General features: G+C 40.2%; 1 protein-coding gene across 18 annotated transcripts in view; it reads right to left on the bottom strand.

Annotated features, from left to right (window-relative positions):
• LOC125624080 (uncharacterized) overlaps positions 1–14,764 on the bottom strand; it is a 52,036-nt gene that overhangs the window by 36,664 nt on the left and 608 nt on the right. For 6 of the 18 annotated variants that reach the window (XM_075120699.1, XM_048824412.2, XM_075120713.1 and 3 more), the window contains exons 2-6: positions 11,798–12,015; positions 8,611–9,956; positions 6,441–6,525; positions 5,728–5,838; positions 5,360–5,504 (exon numbers count right to left, since the gene is read on the bottom strand). In XM_075120699.1, coding sequence (XP_074976800.1) covers positions 5,360–5,504; positions 5,728–5,838; positions 6,441–6,470 — 286 coding nt within the window. In that variant the 5' untranslated portion in view covers positions 6,471–6,525; positions 8,611–9,956; positions 11,798–12,015. The other 12 variants (XM_075120704.1, XM_075120702.1, XM_075120707.1 and 9 more) reach the window with 11 other exon arrangements.

The following is a 14,764-nucleotide window of genomic DNA, read 5'->3' as shown; positions in this document are numbered from 1 at the left end:
CTGCAATGGGATTCCCTAACTGTGGTGGGGCCATAGACGGAACCCATATCCCTATCTTGGCACCGGAGCACCAAGCCGGCGAGTACATAAACCGCAAGGGGTACTTTTCAATAGTGCTGCAAGCTCTGGTAGATCACAAGGGACGTTTCACCAACATCAACGTGGGATGGCCGGGAAAGGTACATGACGCTCGCATCTTCAGGAACTCTGGTCTGTTTCAAAAGCTGCAGGAAGGGACTTTATTCCCAGACCAGAAAATAACTGTTGGGGACGTTGAAATGCCTATATGTATCCTTGGGGACCCAGCCTACCCCTTAATGCCATGGCTCATGAAGCCGTACACAGGCAGCCTGGACAGTAGTCAGGACTGAGCAAGTGCAGAATGGTGGTAGAATGTGCATTTGGATGTTTAAAGGCGCGCTGGCGCAGTTTACTGACTCGCTTAGACCTCAGCAAAACCAATATTCCCACTGTTATTACTGCTTGCTGTGTGCTCCACAATGTCTGTGAGAGTAAGGGGGAGACGTTTATGGCGGGGTGGGAGGTTGAGGCAAATCGCCTGGCTGCCAGTTACGCGCAGCCAGACACCAGGGCGGTTAGAAGAGTACAGGAGGGTGTGGTACGCATCAGAGAAGCTTTGAAAACCAGTTTCATGACTGGCCAGGCTACGGTGTGAAAGTTCTCTTTGTTTCTCCTTGATGAAACCCCCCGCCCCTTGGTTCACTCTACTTCCCTGCAAGCTAACCACCCTCCCCTCCTCCCTTTAATCATTGCTTGCAGAGGCAATAAAGTCATTGTTGCTTCACATTCATGCATTCTTTATTCATTCACCACACAAATAGGGGGACGACTACCAAGGTAGCCCAGGAGGGGTGGTGGAGGAGGGAAGGAAAACGCCACACAGCACTTTAAAAGTTTACAACTTTAAAATTTATTGAATGCCAGCCTCCTTTTTTTTGGGCAATCCTCTGTGGTGGAGTGGCTGGTTGGCCGGTGGCCCCCCCACCGCATTCTTGGGCGTCTGGGTGTGGAGGCTATGGAACTTGGGGAGGAGGGTGGTTGGTTACACAGGGGCTGTAGTGGCAGTCTGTGCTCCAGCTGCCTTTGCTGCAGCTCAACCACACACTGGAGCATACTGGTTTGGTCCTCCAGCAGCCTCAGCATTGAATCCTGCCTCCTCTCATCACAATGCCGCCACATTTGAGCTTCAGCCCTGTCTTCAGCCCGCCACTTACTCTCTTCAGCCCGCCACCTCTCCTCCCGTTCATTTTGTGCTTTCCTGCACTCTGACATTATTTGCCTCCACGCATTCGTCTGTGCTCTGTCAGTGTGGGAGGACAGCATGAGCTCAGAGAACATTTCATCATGAGCGCATTTTTTTTTCTTTCTAATCTCCACTAGCCTCTGGGAAGGAGAAGATCCTGTGATCATTGAAACACATGCAGCTGGTGGAGAAAAAAAAAGGGACAGCGGTATTTAAAAAGACACATTTTATAAAACAGTGGCTACACTTTCAGGGTAAACCTTGCTGTTAACATTACATACATAGCACATGTGCTTTCGTTACAAGGTTGCATTTTGCCTCCCCCCACCGCGTGGCTACCCCTCAACCCTCCCCCCTCCCCGTGGCTAACAGCGGGGAACATTTCTGTTCAGCCGCAGGCAAACAGCTCAGCAGGAACGGGCTCCTCTGAATGTCCCCTGGAGAAAAGCACCCTATTTCAACCAGGAGACCATGAATGATATCTCACTCTCCTGAGGATAACACAGAGAGATAAAGAACGGATGTTGTTTGAACACCAGCAAACATACACTGCAATGCTTTGTTGTACAATGATTCCTGAGTACGTGTTACTGGCCTGGAGTGGTAAAGTGTCCTACCATGAAGGACGCAATAAGGCTGCCCTCCCCAGAAACCTTTTGCAAAGGCTTTGGGAGTACATCCAGGAGAGCCACGAATGCCAGGGCAAATTAATCATTAAACATGCTTGCTTTTAAACCATGTATAGTATTTTAAAAGGTACACTCACCAGAGGTCCCTTCTCCGCCTGCCGGGTCCAGGAGGCAGCCTTGGGTGGGTTTGGGAGGTACTGGCTCCAGGTCCAGGGTGAGAAACAGTTCCTGGCTGTCGGGAAAACCAGTTTCTCCGCTTGCTTGCTGTGAGCTATCTCATCATCATCATCATCTTCTTCTTCTTCTTCGTCCCCAAAACCTGCTTCCATGTTGCCTCCATCTCCATTGAAGGAGTCAAACAACATGGCTGGGGTAGTGGTGGCTGAACCCCCTAAAATGGCATGCAGCTCATCATAGAAGCGGCATGTTTGGGGCGCTGACCCAGAGCGGCCGTTCGCCCCTCTGGTTTTCTGGTAGGCTTGCCTCAGCTCCTTAAGTTTCACGTGACACTGCTTCGGATCCCTGTTATGGCCTCTGTCCTTCATGCCCTGGGAGATTTTGACAAAGGTTTTGGCATTTCAAAAACTGGAACGGAGTTCTGATAGCACGGATTCCTCTCCCCATACAGCGATCAGATCCCGTACCTCCTGTTCAGTCCATGCTGGAGCTCTTTTGCAATTCTGGGACTCCATCATGGTCACCTGCAGCTTGCCACGCTGGCCAAACAGGAAATGAGATTCAAAAGTTCGCAGTTCTTTTCCTGTCTACCTGGCCAGTGCATCTGAGTTGAGAGTGCTGTCCAGAGCGGTCACAATGGAGCACTCTGGGATAGCTCCCGGAGGCCAATATCGTCGAATTGTGTCCACAGTACCCCAAATTTGACCCGGCAAGGCCGATTTAAGCGCTAATGTCAAGTATGGAAATCGATTTTAAGAGCCCTTTAAGTCGAAATAAAGGGCTTCATCGCGTGGACAGGTGCAGGTTTACGTTGATTTAACGCTGCTAAATTCGACCTAAAGTCCTAGTGTAGACCAGGGCTAAGACTAAGCTAACAACTCTAGGACTATTTAAAAGAAAAGGGTGTTCACCAGCACTAGAAAGACAGTGAGCGTGAGGCATCACTGAGAGCCACAGGCAGTGAGAAAGAGAAGTCAGGCAGCTCCGTCCCTTATGACCTTGGTTAGAGGTATGAGGACTCTCAGAGCACATGTGCCGCCCTAATGGGAACTCCTATCTACAAGTCTCCGGCTCTAGTGGGAAAGCACATATCTGAGCAGAATATATATATATGCACTAGCACTTGGAGAAAAAACACTGCTATGAGTTAGGTGAAAAGTATTCTTTTGCAAAATGCCACACATTCTGCAGTAAATTGATCTATTTTAAAACTCAAGTGGGTAGTTACACTAGCTGATCTTTTGCCCAATTATTTTAAACCTGAATGAATAAATAATGACACTCTACATGAGCTTGAAAACCTCTATTAGCTCTCATGTCTGTGTGAAGGAGCACTTTTGTGTATCTGAAGTGGAGGTCCTTTAATGTTTTAATAAAGGAGAAAAATCACACTCTTCAAAAATGGTTTGGCACTCTTGACTGTCAGGGAAAGCACAAGCAAAGCAGTTACTCTTTGTTAACAAATTATCTCTGAATTACTGGCACTGGTACTTTCAGAAGTTCTTAACCTATAATATGCAGGTTTGTTTTTCAACATGGTTATAGTAGTTGTAGCATTTAAATAATGTTAACACTTTCTGTAAACTCTGGTATTTAAAAAAAATAAAAAAAAAGAGAGAGAGAGGCTTGAACCTAAACCCTGGATCAGAATTCGGAAGGCTTCAGAATTGAAGCTTGGATTCAGGTGTGGATATCACATATACTCCTATCTTTATAATATGCTGAACCACAAAGTGGATCCAAACATCTTGATAGTTTGGAAGCTCCAGATATGAATACTTTCTTTTCTACTTGGACCAATCTCTAAGTGTGATGTTATCTGATTAGAATATGACCTTGCAAATCATTGTTGCTACCACTGTTCTATAGTTGCAATGAATCTTATACAAAGTGTGTCAAGTATGGTGCCAATAGAAAGGGTTAAGTGGCTCACAGGCTAAATGACCCAGAGTCAACCTTTAGAGACATGTTAGAAAAATATGTGAATGGTAATTAGGGTCATTCCATGTTAGATAGGCTAGAACTTTGAAATGCAAACCTGTATTGTTAGAGGACTGGACATGATACTAACTGTATGTGTTTACTTATATTTTGTTAGATGTCAGCCATGAAAATAGACAGCTCCTGTCTATCACTATAGCAATTGATTCAGAGATCAACAGGGAATATTAACATTTAGATGAATGTTGGATGAAATAGTGTCATTGTCTATATGTCTCTTTAAAGTTTGTAATAAACTGCTTAATGGATAAATTACCTTATGTTAATCCCTGTAGCTAGTTACTAGTGATGCTTAGGAAATATGTCTACTTCAAAGTCTCCCTGATTGCCTATTGTACGCCTAAGGACTCTGAGCTGCCAAAAGAATGCCTGGAACTGTATAAAAACCCTTGGGTCCTGATCCTTTTTTATCTCAGATCTGCTTGATGCTTCAGGCAGGGGAAGCTTAAATCATAAGGCTGAGATCTCCAGTCCCACCTGGATTACCCTGAATATGGACATTGGACTATAACCTATGGACTAATTCTGAAAGAACTCTTTGCAACTACAAAGTTTACCATCTCTACTATGAAGCTGATCTTGAAACTATACTCCTGTCTGTATGTATATTGAGCTTTTAACCACTACTCTCTCTCTCTTTTCTAATAAATTTTAGTTTAGTTAATAAGAATTGGCTATAAGAATGTATTTGGGTAAGATCTGAAATATTCCTTAATCTGGGAGGTAACGTGTCCAATCCTTTGGGATTGGTAGAACTTTTGTATTTGACTTGGGTGTCTGGGTGGAGGCCTGAAGCTGGGTTCCTTAAAAGGAAACTGTGTTGTAGGCTTCTGGGTAACTACTAAGGTATTACAGAAGCTGTTTTGTGCTTGCTTGGTAAGTCTAAGTATTGGAATATCCACCAGCTTTGGGGTTTATTTGCCCCATTCTTTGCAGTTGATCCTAAGTGAGTGACTACAGCATGGCTCCCTGGGACCCTAATCACACTAAGTAAAATGCATCAAATTAAATAAATTTGCTTTTCCACTCATGTAATGATGATGTGGATTTATTGTGGAAGATAGGGACCTGGGAATTGAGAGGGCTGAGTCAGAACTCCTTAAATCAGGCTTTGTGGGTATTGCTGGGGCCTGTTTTGCTCCCCAACCCCCAAGCACAGTACAGTTATGGTAGCCTTAACTCTAATTTAATTATGTTTTTTTCTATGTGGATATTTCTGATTTATTTTTTAAATGTCAGGTACACTTAAGAGAGCATTATTAAGGGTTGAATCAATGTATTCCTTTACCTTTTTCATTTAATTGGAAAACAGATCCTCTGTGTATGGCTAGATTGAGGTCTTTGCTTTCAACAGAATTTGTCCTTTTTTTAGCTACTGATGTCGAATTAGAATTCCACTCCGATGGTAGTAGATCCTTATATGAATCTTCTGCCTATAAATGCAAAATTTAAAATAAATGGTGTTCTAGTCACAAACAATTTACAATTTTGGATATCTACCACCAGATCTTTAATTTAGATGTTAAAGTTGATTCAAAATAACCTATGAGAGGGGATATAAATTACCTGGATTGTTATTTGCTGAATAATATTTAAAAAAACAAGTTAAAGATTTTTTCTTAGCAAAAAACTGTAACTGGAGAAAGAATAAGCTACCTTTTTCCATGCTTCATGTGTAGCCAATAACAATTCCATCTCTGTTGCTACTATGTTGTAGGTATCATTAAGAAAATGCACCATTTCGGGAGCCAGTCTGTCAGTTATTATCTAGTGTACAGAAAACAAAATGTAATTTATTTTAAAAGTAATTTACAAATGCAAGGCTTGAGTCCTCCATATCTTGCACACCCAAAACACACAATTAAACAAATACAGGGTCGGACTCAAAGGACCTGATTCTCCACTGCCTTGCGCCCTGTGTGCAATCTTACACCTGTGCAAAGCAAATGCAGGTTGGGTACAAAATACTACCATTGGTGTAAGTGAGTGGAGAATTCTGGTTGGTTGTGTCATAATCCCACTTTACACTCTTTTCACATTGCAGATGAATACACACAGTTTGGGGGCAAAAAATCAGGTCCAAAAGACTTAAAAGCAAAATTAAAACTGCATTTTCCAACCTTAAGGTATCTAAGAATGACTCCTAAGATGGAGTCAGAGACTGGAACTCCAATTAAGTGCAATTAATATTTATAAAGCACTTTTAAAAGTGAATATTTTCAAGAGACCGAAGTCAAGTCATTATTTATTATTATTATTGAAGGGAATCAATTTTTAATTTTAACTTCACAAAAAATTCTTGTTTAATTCAGCCACTTACATGAACACTAGTCATTTTTACATGCAAACCAATTTATTGAAGAGCATACATCGAATAAGGAATCCTGTGGCGGTTTCATTTCTAGCTTCAGGTAGGAGATACAGCAGTACTAAACAGGACATTTTTCAGATTTCCTACGATAAAAAGTTAATTTGAAAACAGCAGAACATTCCTGCGGTAAACCATAATTACTGCTAAGCTGCAGTTGGTATGATATTGCTATATATACTTCTCTTTCATTTATTTGCATATTTAATTTTCTTCCCAGATATATTTTAGCTGAATTTTTTTGATAAAAAACACAAAATAAACAAAAAAGGACAATAAGCAGCATGGATTCAGTCCTCCAATGAGATCTGCATAGGCTGACCCCTGCATCTGCACAGAATCCTACTGACTTCAGTGGGTCTCCAGACAGGTACAGAGGTCTGCCTGCAGAGAACTCATTGTAGGATCAGAGCCTATGGCAGGAAATAATGGCATACAGTGACTTCTTCAATTTCATACTGAAAGGTGAAAACATATGAATGAAATTGAGGACATTACTGTGGCAGGCATGGAGCTGCTAGGTAATAATCTGAGCATACTGATATGTAATAATTGTGTGAATATTATCTGTGGCCTGGTCAGTGAGGTGAAGTTACTGTATAGCTATAATAGCTTATTTAACTTTCCTTATGGATGTACTGGTCTTTCTTAATAGCGGACTGTTGGAAAGACAAGCAGGAAAGGACAACATAGTGGCTCTGTGTAAGCAACCTCCCATCAACTGGGCAACAATTACAAGACAATGGCCTACTTCCAGGCTCCAGCCTAAAGTTATGCATCTGTTCTGCGAAGACTGGGAGTCTAGAGATCAAAAGGGACACTAAATGGTTAAAGGTGACAATTCCTGTGAATGTGTGTTTAAAGCACTGAGTAGCTTTTAAAGACAGAAAACTCCCTGCAGTAGACATAGAGAATTGATTTGTGATTTAATGGAAGGAACTGTCACTCAGAGCCTAGCAGCCTTGTGGTGCCTATAGGAAGCTTAGGTCTACCAGGATCCCCATCTGGAAGATGGGCAGACACATGAGTTACCTAAACGTGAATATTGTCTGTTTTATTGTTTTACGGTCTTTTTCTTTGAAATGCTTTTTTTAAAAAAATAAAAACTTTCCTTTAAGAAGGCTGTCTGGTCACTGGGTACCACTGTCATAGCTCCTAGCAGAAAAAGAACTGCAGGAACTGAAACTAAATCAGACCTGGTCTGAGAGTGGGAGAATTAGGTGATTCCTTCCCAAGGTACATGATGAGATGTGAGAGGGGATGAACTCAGAAATCAGGAGGGAGTCAGAAGCACAGTTAGCCTGGTAACTGTGATAGTTATGTGAGAGACATCTGTAGTAACAAATTAAACCACAGGCCAAATTCATCCATGGTATTAACTCCCCCAACTTCAGTGGAATGACATCAGGGATAAATTTGACCCATTTAGCCCACATCCTTCCATTTGGCAAATCTGTGTTTGGTGCAAGATTGAAGGAGGGGTAAAGACAGCTTGCTTTCAGGTGGCATTTTATCTGAAAAGATGGAGATAATGATACGTACTGCCTTTGTCAAGTGCTTTGAGATCGATGAAAAAAAGCACAATGAAAAGTATGGTATCAGATATAGGTATTATTCATCATTAGAATCCCTAGATCCTGGGCCAGCCAAGGACTGGGCCATTCCTCAGCATAAATTAGAGCTGACAAAAGACCGCTCTCGTTCACATCCAGCAACCTACTGTCCCAAAAAGCCATGCTGGCACCCAGGAATCAATGGAGTGGAGGGACACACTGGCGATGCCCCTTTCCTATAGAATGAATCATTCATTGAAAGACAGCAGGATGTGTAAGCATAAGAGATGCTACAGTCCTCCAAGGATTTTCAAGTGTAGGAGAATCCTTAGGAGGCCAGATCTGCTTGCTTTACAGCTGCTTTGCTCAACCAAAATGACGCAAAAGCAGCTAGAGAAGGAACTAGAACCTGACCCATTATTTCTGTGGTGCAATCACATTCTTGTTTATTCATAAATAGAGTAGGTGGCTGGATTTGAGTCTCTAAAATCTTTTGTTTAATACTTTTGTAGACAAAGATTTAGCTGTAAAAGTAAGATTTGCAGATAGTGGCAGTTGTTTTTATTGCCCAAGCTTGTTTCCACATATATATGGCATAGACAGTATATCTTAACTCACCAAGTCTGAACTGACAGCTAATGCGTTCTGCAGCTTTTAAGCACTGTTGCTTCACCCAGATCCTTGTATCTTCTTCCAACTTCTTCTGATCTCTCTCACTCATGTTTGTGGAAGACTAGGTACAGAACGTTTGGGTTATCACAAGAACATAACATCTTGTATAAACAGTTCTTGCCATTTTTTGTGTTCGATTATTTAAGTTAGATATTTAAGACAGGGAGAGTAACTTTTCCCTAAAGAAAATCTGTAGTAACTTTCTCACAAAGACAATGATATTGGGAGTGCTCCTGTCCCAAGATATTCTTACTGGGGAACAATAAATTCCCACAGTAGCAAGTCCTGTTAGCAGGTTACTCTTATTAAGAGAAATAACCATTTCCTAGGGTAAAGATACCACAGACTAAGCTTGGTTCAGGCTACTCTTAATGTGGAGCAAGAAATTCCCAGGTTTAAAAACACTCTACTGCTTTGGCAACAAAAGATTCTAGTAGCCAGACAATCAATGCTTAAGAAGATTTTAAAGATATGGAACAAAATCCTGAGCTCCTTGCTCAGTTCATAGGCAAAATTTCCATTGAAGTTAATGACATTTTTGCCTAAGTAAGATCCTCAGGATTTTGTCCAGAACTGTATACACAACAGGACAGCAGCCCCACTACCATCCTCCCTACATTCAGTCATCAGCTTCCATAATGAAGAACTGGATACTCCCATCCTCCTTGTCACGCACAAATGCTTCCAAACCTGTCAAGTCTGCTACCACATGAATTCCATTCTAAGAAGAGTCTGCTCAAAGGGCTAGATCCTACAATCCTAACTCAGACAAAATTCCCATAATGTCAATGAAAGTTTTGCTAAGTTAGGACTACAGAATCTATACTTATATGAGTTTGATATCTCACTGAATCTGGATTTGAACCATAGCTCCAATGGAGAAAACCCTCATATATACACTCATTATCTTGTTTTCTTTTCAAGTTTCCTGAGAGGAGAAAAAAATACTGAAAGCCTGTTAGATACAAGGTAAAAGATATATAACATTTTAATCTTATTTCAGATTGATTAACTACACTGAAAAATTTAGAAGTACAATTTTATAACTGAGAACAAAATAATCCACTTTACTTTTATGACAACAAGAGATTTGTACATGTTCACGTTATGTTGCTGTAGGCTCAAAGCTCCCATAACTCACTTACTAATAGACTAGCTTGATTAGGACACTCACTAAAATATTTTTTTAACAAAATGCTGGCCAAGGAGACAGAAAATCATTTGTCATGGTGTAGGATTTCTTAGTTGGTGTTCATGTCATCAGCAAGAGCAGCTCCAAGTTTGTCTAAAACCTAAAGGAGAAATAAATTAGTAATAAAATACTAAGTTTGCAGTGTTGTTGTAGCTGTGTTGGTCCCCAGATATTAAAGAGACTAGGTGCGTAAAGTTTTTTATTGGATCAACTTTTGTAGGTCAATAGCTTGTCTCTTTAACCAACAAAAGTTGGTCCAATAAAAAAAATGTTACTCACCCACCTTGTCTCAGTAAATATTTTAAACATACTGTAGTTCCAGAAATTCTTCAAACTTTAATTCAGGCTAACTATTGACTTTTAATGCACCCTGCACTGTAGTATCTGGACATCATCTGAAGTTCTTTAAGGAGCAATCTTTCATCTTAATGTGGCTGATCCAGAGGTCGCATCTTATTTCAACATGTTGCCCATGCAGAACTATCCCACTCTCCTTACAATGTGTATGATAAACACCCATTTTTTCATGGTCTGTGTGTATATAAATCTCCTCACTGTATTTTCCACTTTATGCACCCGATGAAGTGAGCTGTAGCTCACGAAAGCTTATGCTCAAATAAATTGGTTAGTCTCTAAGGTGCCACAAGTCCTCCTTTTCTTTTTGCGAATACAGACTAACATGGCTGCTACTCTGAAACCTATTCCAATCTTGGTTCCCAAGCTCATCTTTCTGCTGTTGAGCTAGAATGATCTGGGGCAGCAGCATGCTCATTCCCTGAGGCAATGCAAGCAACTTACATTGTTCCTTAGCAGAATCCTCTGTGTGACACATGGAGCAATACAGACAATCACCAAAGGCAGATGATTCCAGCCCTTCTTAGTGGCATGGAAAGTCATTGCAATAAGAGAACTTTGAAAGAGAGACGGGAAAGGAAAATAAATGCGGGACTCACTTATTGAGTAAGGTATTGCAACATTGTGCCCTATGCTGTAAATAAAATTGATAGTACTCAGATTATTTGACTTCCCTATTTGTGGATTCAAAACTAAACAATGCATCAATGCATTTTGCTTGTAGGTGTATTTTCTTTTACATATCAGGTTAAATTGGTGGGCAGGAATCTATGTTGATTCTGCTTTATAACTCAAAGCAAATAAAGATTTCAAGATGGTTTCTGCCAACGATTCTTAAGACTATGAAAAAAAGGGGGAAGGGGAAGAATATAAGAACTGAACAAAACTTTGAACCAGATAAACACTATGAAGGGAAGGAATGCTTTAGGGTTTACCTACAAGTAAGGAAATTTTATTAAGCAAAGAAAAGTTAAAGCTGAATATCAGAAAACCCATAAGAAAGCAAAATATTCTGACAATTTTTTATTAAATTATATTTCAGAATTAGATACTAAGTATAATGGGGCAAACTCAGATCTGGTGAAGGTATGAATTTGGTCTGAGGTTTATTGCTAGCATTCTGTTCAAATATGTCCATCTGGCCAGTATTTATAACATGCTTTGTCCATGAGATGAGTGAAATTAAAGTTACAGAACACAAACAGTCTGGAAGATTGTAATCTTCCCCTTGCCTCATATGTGTTGAGAGTTTCTTTAGCTGTTTTTGTGCAAACACACTGCCTTTAGAGAATTTATTGTGGTAAATCTAATGTGAACAGTTGAGTAACATTCTGATGCATGTCTTTTGTCCTAACTTTCAAGGAGAATAATAAAATTCTTGACAAGCTAACTAAAATAGTCATTAGAATATTTGCCTACTTGCATATTTAAAAACAACAGTTGTTGTTTTAATACCCCCCACACTAAGGAAAAAAATGTCCATATAAGCAAGCAATAGGAACAAGGACAGATCAAAAATTGCAAAGATGACATCCACATGCATTTAAATCATTTAATAGATGCATATTTTGCAAACAAACATTTTACCTTATGCCATGGTTTTCCTGGTAATAATGTCTCTTGTAGGCTAGAATTTAACCAAGATACATCCAAAGTCTGATGGTTTCCACATAATCTTATCCTCGCATGTCCAGATGTTCCTCCAACTTTATCCATTTTATGGGATACTTTCATCAGACACAGATTTCCTTATGTGCTCTTGTCAGCTTTATGTAGAACTTCTTAATAATATGATGCTGAAAAACCTCAGTCAGGGAAAATCATTAACGTATATGTTACAATCTAGCTAGAAGTATTATTTAAGAAAGTTATTCCTTCTCCGTGATGACATTTTTTCAATCCATCATTCCAGCAGCCATTTAAAACTTTTTGTTCTGAACTAAATTAAATATTTAAATTGTAACAGAAATTACAGAGGAGCTGGGTGCACAGTGCTCAATCCATATGGAATTCCCACTAGAAGTCCTGTGTATGGAGCACCTACAAGATCAGACCAATAAAGACACAAGAGTTCCTGTAGTATCACCAACTTACATTAGCACCTATGTACAATTTTATAAATCATTTACTCTTTTGTCCAAGTTCATGTTGAAGAAAATCCCCATTAAACTTCAACAGGAGCTGGCCCATAGCTTCTAGAAGACTTCTCAGGATTTTGGATAATTTTTTCCCCCCACAATCCATACCACACAAGACCCTATACAAAGTCCACACTGAAGGACATGATTTTCACAAGTATTGACCAGCCAAAACTCAATGGGATCTGTGGGTGCTCAGCACCATTTAAAATCAAGCCCTAGGTGCTTAAATGGGGCATAGTATACTAAAAGACACTTTCATTCAGGTAAGAATGTTGTATAGATCATATCACCAAGTAATTAGATTAATGACAGATGAATCCATTAATATTGGTGTATACTTGGAGGTTGTAAAGTGTTTATATACATAAAAGTATCATTAGTACAGTGAGTGCAATTTAAAATTCAGCATTTACTGTTCTGCAGTACCACATATATTATTTTCAATTACCACAAGAAGATGTAAATGCTGAAGTTTTTAAAACAGCACCCACTCTATTATTTTTATGACTCAGGCCCTGATCCTACAAAGATTAATACATGTGCTTAACTTTACACACTGTTTATCTCATTGAAGTCAATAGGACAATTCACTGTTTAAAGTTATGTATGAGTCAGAATGACTGGGGCCTTAATTAAGAGAAATGAGAGAGGAGCTACTGAATTAGGGTTCTGTCTTTAATTTGTACTGAAATAATTAATTTAAGAGTTTTTATAACTTTTGTATAAAAAAGTTCCCTTGGGTTGAAAACTGAGAGAAATATTCTCAGATCCAAAAGCATTTTCTCTGTAATAGATTTGCATATAAAACCAATATATTACTTTTCTATTATGTTGCACTTTTACAACTGAGAAACGTTTATTTTTAAAATAGGGACTTGGAATTCAGGATTGATGTGTATTGATCACTGTAGGCCCCAATCCTTCAGGGATGCACCACATGGACAAAGTGGTGTGCCCACACAGGTAACTTTGCACGATACAAGCCTTAATTTCTACTTTTATTGTCAAAGTGAGAAACAGTATTGCGCCCAGCTTACCAAGCGATCCAGATCGTTCAGCATCAGGGTGATCTGTCCTCTTTATTATTTACCATTCCGCCAATTTTTGTGTCATCTGCATTCTTTATCAGTGATAATTTTATGCTTTCTTCCAGGTCATTAATAAAAATGTTAAATAACATAGGGCCAAGAACCAGTCCCTAAGGGACCCCTCTAGAAACACAGCCATACTATGATGATTCCCCATTTACAAATATATGTTGAGACCTATCAGTTAGCCAACTTTTAATCCATTTAATGCGTGACATGTTAATTTTATATCTTTCTATTTTTTAATCAAATTATCACTAGGTACCAACTCAAATGCCTTTATCTCTCTCTTTCAGATACTTCTGTGGCCTCCACTACCATAGTATCTAAGCATCTTACAATCTTTAATGTTTTTATCCTCACAACACCCCTGTGAGACAGGGAAGTACTTTTATCACTCATTTTACAGATGGGGAACTGAGGCACAGAAAGAGAGACTAAGAGTTTGTCTTTACACATGAAAATAAATCTGTAATAAGATAGGATGTGAATTTAAAGCTGATTCCTGATTAACTCCACGTGCAGATGTTTTTATTCTGAAATAAGAACATCCACACATGGAGTTAATCAGGAAGAGCAATTCCAGAATAACTCCCTGTGTACACAAGCACTAAGTGACCTGCCCAAGACCATATAGGGAGTCTGTGGCAGAGCTGGCAATTGAACCTAAATCTGCTGAGTCCCAGGCTAGCACCCTAACCACTGGACCATCCTTCAAAGATCCAAATCACAAAAATCTGAACCCCATCACCACAGTAAAAATCCCAATAAATATTTAAACCTTTACAGAGCTTCAAATGAGAGTTTAACCTTATTAATAATAATAAAAAATCATAATACTTTGCACATATAGTGCTCTGACTCAAAGCACCGGACAAACGTTAATTTACCCCTGTCTGTGGGTATTGCCACATTTTACAGAGAAAACTGAAGCATGTCGGGGTTAAGTGACTTGCCCAAATTCAGGTCAGTGGCAGAGCCTGGATGAGAAATCATGACTCCTGCTTCTCAGCTGTGCTCTTAGCCCACACCTCACTCCCGCTCCCCAGGTAATTTTAGTCATAACTCCCCATCTTCACTCCTACCATCCACCCCCTCACCCGCGGCCTGCCACTGCCACGTTCACCCTCATATGGCACCTACCAGCTTCATCAGAAGCCATTCCCCAGCACCTTCAACTCACTGGCACCTGCAGACAGCACCCTCCAAATCCCTGCTCCTCCCTCTCTGCCCTCCGGCCGCTGGCGGCCCAATCCCTGACCCCCACCCACTCTTCCTCACGCCTCTCCTCTTCCTCCCACCGCTCCAACCACTCACGCCCCAGT

The sequence above is a fragment of the Caretta caretta genome, chromosome 17, assembly GCF_965140235.1.
Source record: "Caretta caretta isolate rCarCar2 chromosome 17, rCarCar1.hap1, whole genome shotgun sequence".
NCBI classification, from domain to species: domain Eukaryota; kingdom Metazoa; phylum Chordata; order Testudines; family Cheloniidae; genus Caretta; species Caretta caretta.
The sequence above is the reverse complement of the archived record's forward strand: the minus strand, read 5'-3'. Positions and strand labels throughout refer to the sequence as shown.